The 15,977-nt window shown below is 37.8% G+C and overlaps 2 protein-coding genes across 2 annotated transcripts; one reads left to right on the forward strand and one right to left on the reverse strand.

Moving 5' to 3' along the window:
* Nucleotides 1-2,973: 2,973 nt before the first annotated feature.
* On the forward strand, nt 2,974-5,295 carry LOC107035903 (coiled-coil domain-containing protein 130 homolog). Its single transcript, XM_015253545.1, has 3 exons — nt 2,974-3,138; nt 3,434-3,750; nt 4,575-5,295. Exons 2-3 carry the CDS (start codon nt 3,439-3,441, stop codon nt 5,178-5,180), a joined length of 918 nt encoding a protein of 305 aa, XP_015109031.1. The 5' UTR covers nt 2,974-3,138; nt 3,434-3,438; the 3' UTR covers nt 5,181-5,295.
* A 1,561-nt stretch (nt 5,296-6,856) lies between these two features.
* On the reverse strand, nt 6,857-12,144 carry LOC107035904 (arf-GAP with coiled-coil, ANK repeat and PH domain-containing protein 2). The gene is made up of 5 exons (XM_015253546.1): nt 11,923-12,144; nt 11,587-11,644; nt 11,437-11,495; nt 8,752-9,704; nt 6,857-8,521 (listed from the first exon to the last, which is right to left on the reverse strand). Exons 1-5 carry the CDS (start codon nt 11,973-11,975, stop codon nt 7,032-7,034), a joined length of 2,613 nt encoding a protein of 870 aa, XP_015109032.1. The 5' UTR covers nt 11,976-12,144; the 3' UTR covers nt 6,857-7,031.
* Between the last annotated feature and the right edge of the window lie 3,833 nt (nt 12,145-15,977).

Consider the following 15,977-nt stretch of genomic DNA (forward strand, 5'->3'; position numbering starts at 1 on the left):
GAGAGATAGAGCCTTAAAACCAATTTTGGGTTCCCTATAGGAAAATGGATGGCTCAGAATTACGTTTTTCCACGTCCTACACCCTATACAAGATCAATTAAATTAATTTTTTTTGGCGATCTCGTTTTCCGCGATTATCTCGGAAAAATTCAGAAAAACGTTTGTACCTTTTTTCTTAATAATCTACGACTGTTTTTGAAGCTCTGAATGGTTTGTACTTGGTCTCATTATCATGTACAGTAAATTGTTCCGTTTGTACTGCGATGGGAGTGGAAGTACGGAAGATGAGACGTTTGTACCCACATCGAAACTTCACGAACTACATATGGAATCCATTACGATGATTTTACGGTTGATAAAAATGGAATCAGGTGATTTGATGAGAATAATAATAATAATAATAATAATAATGAATAATTTTCGTTGGTACAAACGAGTACTAACGATTTAGAAGCTATCTGTATGTTTTCCTGGCGTCCTTCATACATTTAAGATTTTAGAAGCGGATAAAGTATTGAAGGGGTTGATAAATGAAATGGAAAAATATAGTACATAGAAGTACTATCCATGCTGAATCTTTGCTCATGAAAATTTTTTCCGTACCTTCATTTTCGAGGCTGCACGATTTTTCCCGCACCCCTTACGTCTAGGGATGTGGGGTACAAACGAAAATGAATGTGGTACATTTAGGTACTCACTGAGTACAATCGATACTATAAGAAAAAAAATCGATTTATCAAACTTCGACTCCAAGTTCACACAGCTATCGAACTCGGTCAAGATGGCATTGGGAAGAATATTTTAAATCATAATTGGATTCTTTCAAACAATAATTTTTTTCATTTTTTCTGGAAAAACAATCCGGCACATACACACATACATACACAGAGAAGAGTTGAAAAAAAATTAGCGAAAATTTCGCTCCCCAATTACCATTTGTATACTAAAATGTGTCACAATTTTCTAGGTAATGTTTATCCAACTTTTCTCTCCGTGCATTCGGAACCAAAAAGTCGACACAATTTTCATTGATTTTCGTTTCTTATAATACTGGGATATAAATCACGTATTGCATTCGCAATTTTTATGAAACTTCGAGGAGGACAAATGCGTGAAGAGATGCGGAGGGGTGGAATGCGCGATGACTAACGCCCCCACCCCCCGGGGTGGCTAGGGGGGAGAGGGTTGATGGGGGTTGGATAGGGAATGTCGAGACGCTTGGCGCCACATTGCCGCGACCCAAATAACAATAATGCTTTCATGTGGGATAGCGACGGACGCTGGGATGCTGGAGCAATTTTAGCAAGTCGTAATACTAGTTTTGATACTCGCCGTGCAGCGATTATATGAAATAATGGCCTAAATGGCTGCCTTGGCTTTGTTCTTTGCAGTTATGACGCTATTCTGATTTTAGTATTGAATTTTTGCTCTACATTTTTTATTGGTAATAATCAGCGATGAAGGGATGAATAGGGAATTGAATGTGGGAAAGAGAAGGAATACATTTGGGGGAATTTTCAAGAATTCGGGATAAAACTTGGAATTTGGGTTAAAGGTCTTCAGTACTTTTGAGGATTGGATATTGGTGGTTTATTTGGCTGGGAAGTTTATTGGGTTGGGAATTCTGTCGGTCTTTTATTGTTCTTTTATTGAAAATTATATTTATTTTCTGCTGATTCTATCGATGTATTCCGTGGCTTTTCCGCAGGTTTTTTTCAATAAAATTGTTCAAACTTTTATACTTATTTGGATTTTGTGGGACTTTGAATTTTTACGGACTCTGAATGCTCCAGAAATGGAATTAAATATTCGTAGAAGAGAGTTTCTCTTTTAATTATCTATAATATACTTCTTTTTCCATTGGTCCTTGCAGAATGTATAACCATTGTGTGCTTACATTACATTAAAATTGAGTCGTTAGTGCTAGGACATCCAGTGTGTTCACTCTAGCGTCGTTCCAATGTAATAACTCTGCCCGGATCGATGGTGTCTAATGCATGACCCTTTTGTATCTTTTTTAATCGTCCGAAAATATTATTGATTAAATGGTTTTGGTTTCAGACAACAATAAGTTATCACTGTTACTTTATTGCATCAGCCAAATTCTTTCCAAACTGGAACGACGAGTTCCAAAACTCGGTCACGATGGTACTTGAAAATCCGTTTTTTTTTTGTACTTTTGAAGATTAGATGCTGATGGTTTATTTGGATGCACGGCTCATTTGATGGAAATTCTATCGGCTTTAATTGCACCTCTATTGAACATTATATTTGGTTTTCGCAGACTCTATCAAAGTATTCGGCGGCTTTTGCGTACGTTTTATTTATTAGAAATGTCCCATGTAAAATGTTGTATACAACAAGTCGATGGATTGTGATTTTTTCGGTAAAACTTCATTCTGTCGAGATGGTTTCTGTAGAAATTTCTGAGCTTGAACTCTTCTTAATTTTTTTGGTTTGATTTAAGGTGGGATGCATGGCTCTGATTGGTTGAAATTGAAGGCTTAACGCGAAGAAGTTCAGTCCAGATTTTTTCAAATATAAGATACTGCCAATAAACGTATTCATCTCCAAGCGATGTAAATTGAACGAGAAGTCAGGGATTTTCGAGAAATAAAACACTGTGATCTAATTGTCAAGGATTATTTTCAGCATGTTTTTTTTACTTCTTTATAGAGCCTGAAGCTACAACAAATTTAGCGAAACGTCGCATCCTTGACAATTAGATTATAGTGTTTTATATATCCAAATAAAAGATGAGAAAAAAAAATTCTCATGTTTTATTTTATGGGATTCCTTATCCAAGGAATCCCTGATTCTTGGATAAGATACTGCTTCTTACCATCAGGGAGGTACCAGTTGCGCCATCTCTGGGGCAGTACCTGATCTATTGTCTGTTAACTGTTTACCCTCAGTTGATAAAATGTGTCCAGTCCGTCACAGTCATCGCAAAGTCAAATGGCACTACGCACTCCATAGCACACCTGACTTCAGTGTTTTCGTCGTGTCAAAACATTAGTTCCTGTCAATCCCTCAAATTTCTACGTCTTAAGTGAATATATAAACATTTTCATAATGTTCTGAACGTCTTCAGAGCATCTAATAATCTCGTTCTTATATTCATTTACCTCAATTAGGGTAAGACTGCAATATATTTAAGAAATAAAAAGTTGAGGTTAATGTTAGTTGCACTCCATTCTTTCTTTCACACAACTTTTTTTAAGTAGCAAAAATATTTGATCGAAAACTTCAGCGAATATTTTTTTCAATTTCTTAGATTCATCAAAGTTAGAATTCATGGAAAAAATGATCAATGGCGAATAATTTTTTTTAATTCATTTGTTTTCGTAACACTCAAAGACTCAACTGTAGTTTATGCATTCTAGTTCACTAGAATGTTGACCTTATGGTATTTTTTTCATTTTCTTTCTAGACACAATGGGAGAACGCAAAGGACAGAATTTATACTATCCCCCCGATTATGACCCCAAAGCCGGTGGTCTCAACAAGTTCCTGGGGACTCATGCACTCCGGGAACGAGCCCGCAAGCTCCACATGGGTATCCTCATCATTAGATTTGAAATGCCATTCAATATCTGGTGCGAGGGCTGTGGAAATCATATTGGTATGGGGGTGCGTTACAACGCGGAAAAGAAAAAAGTTGGAATGTATTACAGCACTCCCTTGTACTCATTTCGAATGAAATGTCACTTGTGTGATAATCATTTCGAGATTAAAACAGATCCAGGGGTGAGTATACCACTCTTGACTTAATTTAAAAATTGTTTTCAATTGCTGATATAATTGCACTCTATTATTAAAAATAGTATACTGTCTCAAACTAAATCCCAAAATATTAAATACGCCGTGGCTATTCGCACTACCACACGCAGCGTGTCACACGTAGAAATTCATATAAGGGTCGACCAATAGTACAATACGCAGCGTCTCACACGCTGCATGTGACACTCGGCGTGTGACACGCAGAAATTCCTATAACGGTCGGCCGGTAGTACAATAATACGCAACGTGCCAACCAATTATCCTTAGAATCATCTGCACTATATTTCGATACCCGCTCCCGCGCTCGGGCCCCAAAAAACCACATCTTGTCTGACATCTCTGCAATATGAACTCTAGTTTCAGAGTTGAAAACCAGAGTTGTGACAACTTTGTCCAGTGGGGTCTAGGAGTCACCCCTGCTTGGAAAATTATCCTTAGAATCATCTGCACTATATTTCGATACCCGCTCCTGCACTCGAGCCTTATATGAATTTCTGCGTGCGACACGCTGCGTGTGTAGTGCTGGCCAACCCATATCTGAATCTGCGTCTCACGCGCCGCGTGTCACACGCTACGTATGGTAATGCGAATAGCCACGGCGTATTAAATGCACTCAAGTCAACATGTCAAAAATAATATATTCCATAAAAGTTAGTGATACTAGTTTTTTACATAGTTACATATGTAAATAATTAGTTTTTAATTTCAATGAAAACCTTGTTCAACAAAAAAATGTAAAATTTTTGAAGGACTGATGAAGCATTCAATGATTTTTTTCTTCCATAATTTAGAATCTAACATACGTGATTGAGAGCGGAGCTCGTCGTCAGGAAAATCGTTGGGATCCGAAAGAAAATGAGCAAGTGGTCCCCGAAACGAAAGAAGTATCGAAAAGACTTTACGACGATGCAATGTTCAAATTAGAACACGGAGTGGACGATCTAAAAATTGCTAAAACACAGGATCCCGCTATAAACAAAATCCTAGCTAAAAATGAGTCTCGGTGGCAGGACGACTACTCCGCGAATGCAGCACTTCGTACCGCCTTTAGAAATCGAAAGAAAGAGGACAAGGAGAGGAGGAAACAGCTTCCTCTATTGAAAAGTGTTGGAGTTGAATTGGATCTGGTGGATGAGCACGAGGATGACGTTAAACTGGCGGGAATTCTCATGCGGAACAAGAAGAGGGACCCCAGGAGGAGCAAGAGCTCCTCCCTCAAGCGATTAGTATCGATTGTTTCGAAATCTAAAACTAAACGAAGAGGAATTCTAGGCATATCGAGTAAACCACAAATTATCGAGCAGAAAAAAATATTGAATGACTCTGGGAACTCGAGTTCCTCGAGCAAAAGTACTTCACTCGTGTCTTACGATTTCTCTAGTTCTGATGGTGATTAATTTTTTTTTGAGATGGTCTCGAGGGGTCGAAAATTGTCAAATCCCTTGAATCAAAGCAACTGCAGATAGTTAGCTCTATTAACCAACTAGGAATAAAGAATGTACATGTAAAATATCGCTCAGTGTTTTATTGATCCAATAATCAATGTACAAATAAGTACAAATTTTTAAAACGCCGTTAAAAAAATGAAATTCATCTCAGAAGACATTGATCACAATTACTCTATTTTATTCATAAGATATCATAAATGTTATTGATATTAATTTACAATACTGCTTCCATATTACTCTACCACTTGGCACTAAGATTACTAATGCACCAATGAGATTACTCTTCCGTGATATTTTTAACATAAATCCTGGTTAATCAATTAAGTAAAATAATGGCCTTAAAAATATCGAAATTAAAAATAGTAGAAATGTCCATGGTTCACTGAAAACGTCAGTTGATCTAAAGAATATTCCTCGGGTTAAAAAAAAATTTATTTACAGAACCAATCGACTTTTATCACTCGTCTAGAGCTCCGGAAGACTTCTATAAATTTCTCAACAACCACTTTATGTACAACAACATTGAAACATTGAGTTTAAAAATGATCTAATCAATTATGGAAATTAGCACTGCATTTCAATTATTCTTGGACTGAGATACCTGGAGTTAAAATCTAACAATCAAATAATTTCAATTCTAGTCGATAAAAAATAAAAAAATCACTTATAATCAAAACATCCGAATTCATCATCGAATGCATCAATCATTAACATAATCTAATCACTAATAAAGCCTATATAATTGGCAATGGAATCTCTGATTTAGACCGGGTAACAATTCAAAAATAATATCTTCAAGAATCTCATGAAGCTGATTCCCAAAATATATCCAAAACTAACAAGCTTATGATTAAAAAATCAGAAGACCTTTTGTGATAACTGCATTAGTTTTAGAAATATTTGCAGAACAGTCTAATTGAAGATAAATTGTAAAAAAAAAATCTGAAAATATGTTGATCCTAAATAAGTCAGCAGCGAAACGGTAAAATGATTCAAATTTTTAAGGCATATCTCTGAATCTAAGAGAGATTGCGAAATTTTTGTAATAACCTTTTTGGTAGAGTAATCGGAGAGTTATAAAAAAGGTTATGACAAAAAGTTTGCCATCTGCCTTAGATTCCGAGATATTCACTGAAAACTGATCAATAATCGAATTTGGCTTGAGTCATTTTACCGCTTCGCCACGGAATTTTGGGCAGAATTTTTCATCATACCAGTTAAGGGGAGACTACTATGAGTTTGAAAATTTCTCATTCATTGAAGATCGATTATGTATGTCTAAAAACGAATAAATAGTGCGAATTTTTCAGCTACAGTGTTTTTTTCATCATTGTTGAAAAAGTGTACAATAACAATTAAGAAATATTTTTTTGAAATCCGACTCCCACACACTTAATTTCAATTTAAAATGGGCAGTAAAATTATCCTTAAAATATTTAAAATATATTCTCGATCCTTTCAGAACTATTTTTCAGGCTATTTTACCCGAATGGTGCAATTTTTTATTACAAAAAAAATAGCTGAGTTGAATTTCAAGAAACTAATTCGTAATTATTGCACGTTTTTTCAAAAATTTTGGAAAGACCTCTGTAGCTCAAAAATTGAAAATCCTGGAGTATTTTCAACATTTTAAGCGCCTGCGTAGCAAACGAACAATAAACAATCAATTTTTTTGCACTAATTATTAATTTTTAGACCTGAGAAATCTGATTCCAATAGCCCACGACTTTTAACTTACTGGGAAGTAGTCTCCCCTTAAAGGAATTGTTCTTCACAAGTTGAAACCCTCTCCAAATCCCCTCACTCTGTCCCCTGGACACTGCCCCCCTCATTCCTCCTCTGCAGTCTCTCAGGATGAGAGCAGGCAAGCTGGCTAAAATCCCTCACAACATCATTGAACGTCTCGTCCCCAGTGACACCAATCTCCGAGTCCTTCATCTCCTCATTGAGCAGCCCAAGCCTCAACAGCGTCACAATATCAGCATTGGCCTCCTGCACAGCAATGGACAGCGGCTTGATCCCCCTCTCATCCTCAATATGCTGATCAGCCCGATGCTTGAGCAGCAAGCAGACCTGCGCAGTGTGACTCAACTCAGTAGCCAAATGAAGAGGAGTCTTGCCCTCAGCATCCTGACAATTGATTCTCGCTCCATTGAGTATCAAATACTCACACGACATGACAGAACCACTGATGATGGCTTGATGAAGGGCATTTCTCCCTCGATCATTGACATTCGACCAGGCCTTGTCAGCACCAGCAGCCAATGCAGCACACATAACTGGAAGATTGTGTGCAGCAGCTGCTTTGTAAAGCAACATGTCAGCATGAAGGTTCTCTATGTCCTCTTCATCAGCAAACTCTTCCTCCTCACCAGCTGTTGAGTCCTGGTCTGAACTCAACTCCAAACTGCCCTCGATCATCGGTTTGGGCAGATCACACCCAAACATGAGGACATCTCCATCCTTATCGATCATCTTCTCGGTCCCAGAGTCCTTGTTCTCGTCGTCGTCATCAACATCATTGGAGATTGACTTCTCATCTGGTGTCTGAGGTTTCCTGGAGTCACTGGAGTCCTCCGAAAGCTGGCTCTTTCGTTTCTCCAAGAAGGGCTTGCTGTATAGAGTCGAGTTGTTCTTGAGATCTAGGGTCTCACTGTCCTCGGAGCTCATGGAGGTTCTCTCAGGGTTCTGTGGTTTATCTGATGATTTTTCGGAGGCTAGACTGTCGTCAGAGTTGCCAGGGGGAGTTTGTTCATGGACTGAGGCCAATCCGGAGGTTTTAGATCTCGATCCATCGATCTTGTCGTGACTTCTTGGTCTTCTTCGCAGCTTTCTTACACTCCATCTTCGGAATCTATTGACGTCTCGACTCGTGTGTTGGCTCGTTCCACTCGCCAATATCGTGATGGGCTTCACAAAGTTTTTGTCGACGTATTTCGCCTTGATCCAGGCTTCTCTCACTGCTGAGGAGCATTTTGGGGAGGCTTTGGTTACTGGCGATGACGAGAGATCGGCCTCGTAGACGTTGTTCACGACGTTGTTACCTAGTTCTGCCATGACTTTGAGGATCTCAGGCTCCCAGTCGTCGAGGGTTAGTGATCGCACCTTGCTGTAGTGGACGCCAAGACTTCGGTGAACCCCTGAGCACTCGATGCACAGGGTTATACCCAGGTTTATACTCGCCCATCTGGGGTTGGTGTTTCCGCAGTCGCAGCAGTGATCGTTACCTGGGATTTTTAGGAGCTGCTCCCAGACTCTGGATTTGGGACGAGATGGGGGTCTGGTGGGACCTGTGGAAAATTTTATTTATTATTAAAGTAGTATTAATCAACTCCAGTTGAGGCGTCGAGTGTAACGAGGAAAAATAAATCGAACGAGATGAAAGAAAAATTCAGAACTGATCATTTGTCTCATGATAATGACTCTAATATGGAGTTTGTAGACATCTTCTCACTCGCATTAAAAGATGTTGGGGACAGCATCACTTGTTGACTACCAAAATATAAATGCCTTTGCATACCTTTGGAGTTAGCTGGAAGACTATTCAAATTGATCGTTCCCATTCCTCTCTGGATGGCAGCGCCAATGGCCTGTTGAGTGGCTGTAATCCAAGCTAAATACATCTCCTCCGAGTCAGCCTGAAGCATGTGGCTCTTGGTGGGGCTGAGCACCTCAAAACAGTTCCTCCTTTCATTATCAACAACAGGCTTCACCGTGCAGAGACGAAGATCCTCCTCCATAATCGTGTAGTCCTCCTCGCCAGTTCGTTTTCTGTACACCAGTTGGTGATCCCTCAGACAGAACCAGCGTCTGTTCCATGTCTTGAAGGCGTTGGTGGTGCGTTTGAAGAGGTATCCCTCCATTTTCGATGTCCCTGGAAAACTCTGAGGCACCAGGTCCCTGCTGGTGACCAAAATGTGACGATTTTCCATCTCTTTCTCGAGTTTTGACGAGTCGAAACGCATTCTCGCTAGTTCTGTGCTCAAATCCTTGAGGAAGGGGTCCAAGTCCTGGGCCAGGTCTGTCCCCTGGTGGTAATACGTGAAGCAGGCGTGCATGTAGCTCAGTAGACTCCCCAGAATCTCGTGGCGACGACGAGAGTGGAGCATCGTTAGAGTGTGAATGTAGTCCAGGGCTGTGTGACGAAAGCAAGATCGAGTTGCTGAGAGAATATTCGAGGACTCCTCGTACTCCGAGGGTCTCGATTTTGGAATCTGAGAGGTTCGGTTGAGGGCCAGATCAAGATCGTTCGAGATCTTCTCGAAGTAGTGACGAGATTCCTTGACTTTTTTCATGTCAGTTTTTATGAAGAGGGTGAGGTCTTTGACCACTGTCCGGGACGCCTGGTCCAGAAGGATTGTGTGAAATTTGTTCATCTCCTGGAGGGCGTGGATGAGCTTATTCAGGGATGCCATCACCTCTGGATCGTCGTTGAAATAGGTGGACAACTCCCAGAGGCTTGTGGCAAATTGACTATAATGAGGAAAATTGGAGGACTTATTGGGGGGAGTTGCATTTGTCATTGGGGGAATTAGATTCTCACGTACGGAGATATTATTTGACATTTTTATGTTTCTTTTGAAGATGTTTGTACTGGAAATTGAGAAATTCACTTACGAAAAAGATTTATAGATAAAGTTTGCAAATTCGCTGGAAAATTCTAGTCGATCTCTAGGAGTTCTGTAATTCCATTTTAATGACAATTTTGAGTGACTGTTGAAAAATAATTTTTTGGAAAAATATCAATTTTTTCGTATCTGCATCAGGGATGGCCATATTCATAAATCATAATGACCGTTAAATTGTGAAGCCATCAATTAGTTAACGTCACTCTTAAAATTTTAATTATTCAGGTAATCATCAATTTATTCAAATTCTGAATTATTTTATCAATTAACTAGAGGGCGGCCCACTCGCTCTGTCCGACAACCCCCACATAATCCACATACGACTCCCATGATACTTATTCTGCCCGTTGTGAGCTTTAATCTGACCCTCGTGATCTTCATCATGCCCCTCATGGCCTCTATTTTGACCCTGTGGCCCTTAATTTTGGAGTCTTTATTTCGTGTACCAAATTTTCATCACCAGAAGTCGATTTGGATTTTATAATATAGAGGGATAGAGACGTCTTATTTTTACCCGTTTTAGACGTCTTATTGTGACCCTCGTGATCCTGACCCCAATCCCCCTTATTTGGACCCTCAATCGGATCTTTGTGACCCTCAATCTAATCCTTATGATCCTTCAAATTCTGAATTATTTCATCAATCAACTAGAGGGCGGCCTGCTCGCTCTGCCCGACAACCCCCATATGACCCTATATGATCCACATGACTCCCATGATCCTTATTCTGATCGTTGTGACCCTTAATTTGAACCTCGTGACCCTCATTCTGACCCTTATTTTGAAACTTTTAATTCTTATTCTGACCCTTATAACCATTATTTTGACCCTTAGTTTTGGCGTCTTAGTTTCAAGTATAAAATTTTCATCACCAGAAGTCGATTTGAATTTTTATAATACATAGAGATAATTTACGTAGGAAGATTGATGATTATTTGGTTAATTGAAAATCCCTTTTACGATATTAGAATTATTTACTTAATGGACAATTTACAGTTCCATATTATCGAATATTTAATTCATCCTCAATCGGCAATGTAAATTATTATTATAGTATTTTTTATTTTGATGAGTATATTTAAACATTCATCAATGTATGTCGGAAATCTTTTTAGTATTGAAGAAATGTAATATTAATGGCTATCCCTGATCTGCATTAAAAATTGAATTTTGATTGATGTCGAAAAAAAAATCTGAAAGAAAATGAAGAAATAAGACTCCATATTTAGTGATCTTAACACGAAAAATAGGAGACTTAAATTTGAACGATTGCAAAGCTTCCCCTCGGAAGCAAAAAAATACAAAATTTAATTCTAAAAAAATACTGTTCAGACTTGAAAAATGGGTTGAGAGTCTAATGAAAATTGAATTTCATTTCAGTTACATGATCAACAATTCGGGATCCACTAATCCCAGGAAAGCCTTGATAAAAAAAAACATAATCACGCTATTTGATTACCCCGAGCTCAATGTTTCAACCGAGAGCGAGTATGACTCACTCACTACTCCAGACCAGTAATTTATCTCCCCCATTTAATGGAACCATTAATCTGCTTGTGTTATTCGTTGCTCACATACCTCTGGTGTCCCACGTATATTTTTCCAGCGTCTATCATCGAATTGCAGTTTTTTAGCACCTGAAAGGACAATAAAAATCCCATTAAGAATTGAACTGAAAAAGAATTTTAAAGATGAAGAAAAAATATTCAGAGCAGATTTAATGCTCACCTTATCCAATTTCTGCTCCAATTGATCGATGTTCGTCTCTACTTTCTCGATACATGATCTTAAATAATTTAATCATTAAATATTGAGTGCACAATTACTTTCATTTGTGATTATTTTGTTCAACTGGGTCATCTCGTAGTCGGTGATAAAATCACAAAGGATCTATTTCCGTTCATAAATTTTTTTTTTATGGAACCATTAAAGAATTTAACGAATTTCCATTGATATTTTTTACTAAAACAGGATTTTTATTCTCTCAAAGATTTTTATTTTTTCTTTTCAATTGTTGAGACGATGTTTTTGCTAATAAAAGTAATAAATGATGGTATTATTTACCTAAACTTTGGCGTATCCCGGAGGCACTCGTCGAAGTCAATCAAAGGATTCATTTTCGTTGATTTTACACTTGACACTTGCACCTCACGTGCGTCAGACAAATGCAATTGCACTTTTAAATATGTCACAATCACTTTCTACTTATTTTCATCATAACAAGGGATTGAATCCTCGACTGAAATAAAGGAGAGAACAAACACTTTCCAAATGCTGTCAAAAACGTTTAACGGAGTGGAGTGTGAAGTTGGCTGTTTCTGTAGAAATACCAATTCCCAATCCACAGTTTGTCCCAACGGTATCCGAAAGATGGCAGTGTTTGGCGGGAATTTGGATAAGCCAGAAGGCGACTTATGAATTATCCGCAATCAGAAGTAATTATTTTCTACAGTATGTACCTTATAAATGGTAGGCGGACAGAACTGATCGTCTGTTGTTTTTTTAAGAATTATTGAAGCTATATTTATATTTCCCTGAAAACAAATTCTATTCGGCGAAGCTAACTCCTCATCAAACAAGAATTTTTACTAAAATTTTTAATTTGGGGACAAAGGAGGGGTGCATTCGAAATCCGAAGCCAAAAAAACGGAGTCGGTAAATTTTTCTAAAACATCTCCAAAACTAAGGAAGATAGCGAATTTTTACTAAAATTTGCGGGGAAAAAAAAGGGGGGGGGGAGGTGCATTAGGAATCCGAAGCCAAAAAAAAAGGAGTCGGTGAGTTTTTCTAAAATATTTCTACAACTAAGGGAGATAGCGAATTTTTGCAAAATTTTGAACTTTCGAATTTTCTCTCTGTGTGAAAACTCCTATTCGGCGAAGCTAACTCCTCATCAAACGAAAACTAGGTCCTTCGGCGTGGCTAGTTTACAATTCTCAAACCTATATTGTTTATATTCCCCTGAAAAGAACTCCCATTGCACGTGGCAAACCTTTCATTCAACCGAGAAAATAGTCAAAGATTGCAATTATTCAAGATGGTAACAATGTTTTCAGGACGAAGAAACGACGAACTAACCATTCCTTAGGAGGAACAAATAAAAGTAACTTTTTCTATATGTAAGAGGGGCTATATGAGGACTCATATAAATATAGATTGATAATCAATTAAACGAATAGTCACAGATTATGTTCGGTCGCACATGTAAAATAATATTGAAGACGACCGCCGAAATATCTTTTTCACCAATAGGAAAATTTTTGTATCCTCTCTCTACAAGGGAACAACCCTCTTTACCCTCACTTTTCACATTGTACATGAAGAGTAGATTTGAGAAATATATTAAGTTAGTATTAGCGAAGATTCCAAAGCGAAAACATCGAGACATAACGCGATCTCGCCTTTAAACCAAATATCCGGTTTAATGTTATCAAGTTTTATAGAGTACTATAGCTATTTATCCTATATCGTGTGAACTCTTCATTATTAATTTTTGTGAACTCTTTCATCAGATCCGATTAATTAGCCCCTCAGGTATAGATATTCGAAATTTTTATTTTTTTCCTCATTCAAGTAGTTTTGAAGAAAATTGCGAGCTAATAAAAAACATTTGCTAGTTAGTACTTTTTTTAAAATAAATTTTTGAAAAATCACCTCTGAAAAAAAAGGCGTTATCCCCTCTATTTCATTATTCCCAAAAAATTTTAAATCGATAGCAAATTGTTTGAAGATTTTTGCGAGTTAAGAAAAAATCGTCAATGCAATCCTATTATTGTGTAAATTCGCAATTCCAATTTCAACTGAAANGAGTTTGTAACAGAGATGTCAGATAAGATATGAATGTTTTTTTTGGCTCAAATGAAAGAGCGGCTCGAAAAATGGCGTGCAGAAGTCTTTAAAGATGAGAAATGTCATTGACATCTCTGCTACAAACTCTTGTCATCAACTCTCGTTTTCAGTTGAAATTGGAATTGTTAATTTACACAATAATAGGAATGCATTGACGATTTTTTCTTAACTCGCAAAAAAATTTGCTACCGATTGGTGATAAAATTTTTTGGAAATATTGAAATAGGGGGGATAACGCCTTTTTTCAGGGGTTTTTGTTTCACGCCTTATTTTTCAAAAATTTATTTTAAAAAAAGTACTAACTAGCAAATGTTTTTTATTAGCTCGCAATTTTCTTCAAAACTACTTCAATGAGGAAAAAAATAAAAATTTGGAATATCTATACATGAGGGGCTAATTGATCCGATCTCTTTCATCAATATTTTATTTCATCAATTAGACAGTGAGTTTAAGGGGAAACGGAACCCCTGCGTTTATATGAATCTTTAGAATTGTTTTCTCCTGCAATTATTATTTTGTATTCATTAAACTACTTCATTGATTCAACAATGCGATAATCGAGTCGATAAAGTAATTTCATAGATAGAAATTAATAATTGTAGGAGATAACACAATTCGAAGATTTCATGTAGACAAAGGGGTTCCTCCGTCTCCTCTTAAGTGAATTGTGGTTAATTATTGAAATCCCGTTCATTGGACTTTTAATTCAGTTATTTTCGAGTGACTTATCGTCAGCAGCAGTACTGTAGATATTATTAACGTACCACGGAGTATACCTGGGCCTCACAACCCCAGGGAAGGGTCACGTTAAAATTCATTTGACTATCGCGTCAATTAACCCGGACAGATTATCTTCTCTTATTTCTTCTGTTGAAAAATGGGTTTGACAGGTGTCAATTCTACAAATTTTGGGGTCGGGGGAGCGTATACAATTCTCAGCAATTGATAGCAAAGAAATTGTATTATATATAGGAAGGTTCATATACGTAATTATTTTTTATGAGGGGGTTCGGAGGGAAACTGTACATGAAAGATTTCATGTTGGGTTCGATGTGAGATTTTTTTTACGTAGGGAATTTCAATCATATAATTGAGAAAACCTTATCTTTTTGTAACTTTAACATACTCTCGAGCATTTTGTCGGAGAGGAATCCTTTAGAGAATTTGACTCCTCCGTAAACCTTAGAGATTGAATTTTTTGGAGTGCTACATTACCAAAGTCTGGACGTGAGGACCATATACACGCGTCAGCGGATCTTCGGGAATAGGAACAATACGTCTTACCTTGTGGCTGCCAATGTGCTGACCGGCCGGCAAAACACTCGTTGGTTCATCATCGAAGTGGACGAAAAATCCGTAGAATTGAATGTTCAAAGTCAATTCACAATGCACAATCCAACTTTTCAGACACACAAGTGTTCAGTAAATATTCCACTAACAGAATTCTCCATTTTCTCATTCCAAAAATTCACCGATGGTACACACTTTTTTTTAAAACTCACTAATAATTTTTGTCATTATTTAAATAGCAATTAAATGTCTAAGTTGATTCCTACGATCAATTGGTCAGTGCACGAAAAGGAGAATGGGCATGACTAGAGATTTATTCCCGTGAGTTCAATAAACCTCGATATCTCTCAATGGTTTTTCACTATTAAAAAATTTTATTCATCAACTAAGTCCTCTGGCAGTCGAATTATCGAACCGAAAAAGGATTGTTTACGCAAATTCACGGTCACCGGCGGGAAGGCACTACTATAATGCAAGATGGCGGCCGCACACGGAGAAAAACGCGGGAAGAATGGCGGATTGAGGGCAAGGGGTTTACCGCGAACATTTTCACTCATGAAGCCGGTAGAAAATTCCACTGAACAATTATTCATCACTAATTCACACGCACTTTCACAATTATTCCGATTTTGTTAAATTTTAAAAAATTGTATCTCAAAACAATTATTCATTTCCCAATCACTGGTACGTTTCCTGTTCTATTTGTACCACGTCACTTTATTTTCGGATTTTTTAATTTATTCCACGAAATAATCGTCGATTGATCGTCGAAATTTGATAGAACAAACCACGTCAATATTTTTCCGAAACAATTGAGACGACAGAAGTCTCCGCGGGACGAGTGGTGTCACGACCGAGGACTGAATGACCGATCAAGTCAACGACAAAGGATAGGGGGACGGTTGAGGGGGAGGGGGACGACTGCGCCGATTTTTCGCGCAAACCGTTGGAAATTTCGAACAAAGGAAAAACAAGGCTAT

The sequence above is a fragment of the Diachasma alloeum genome, unplaced genomic scaffold (assembly GCF_001412515.2).
Source record: "Diachasma alloeum isolate Michigan unplaced genomic scaffold, Dall2.0 Dall_scaffold_00201, whole genome shotgun sequence".
NCBI lineage: Eukaryota > Metazoa > Arthropoda > Insecta > Hymenoptera > Braconidae > Diachasma > Diachasma alloeum.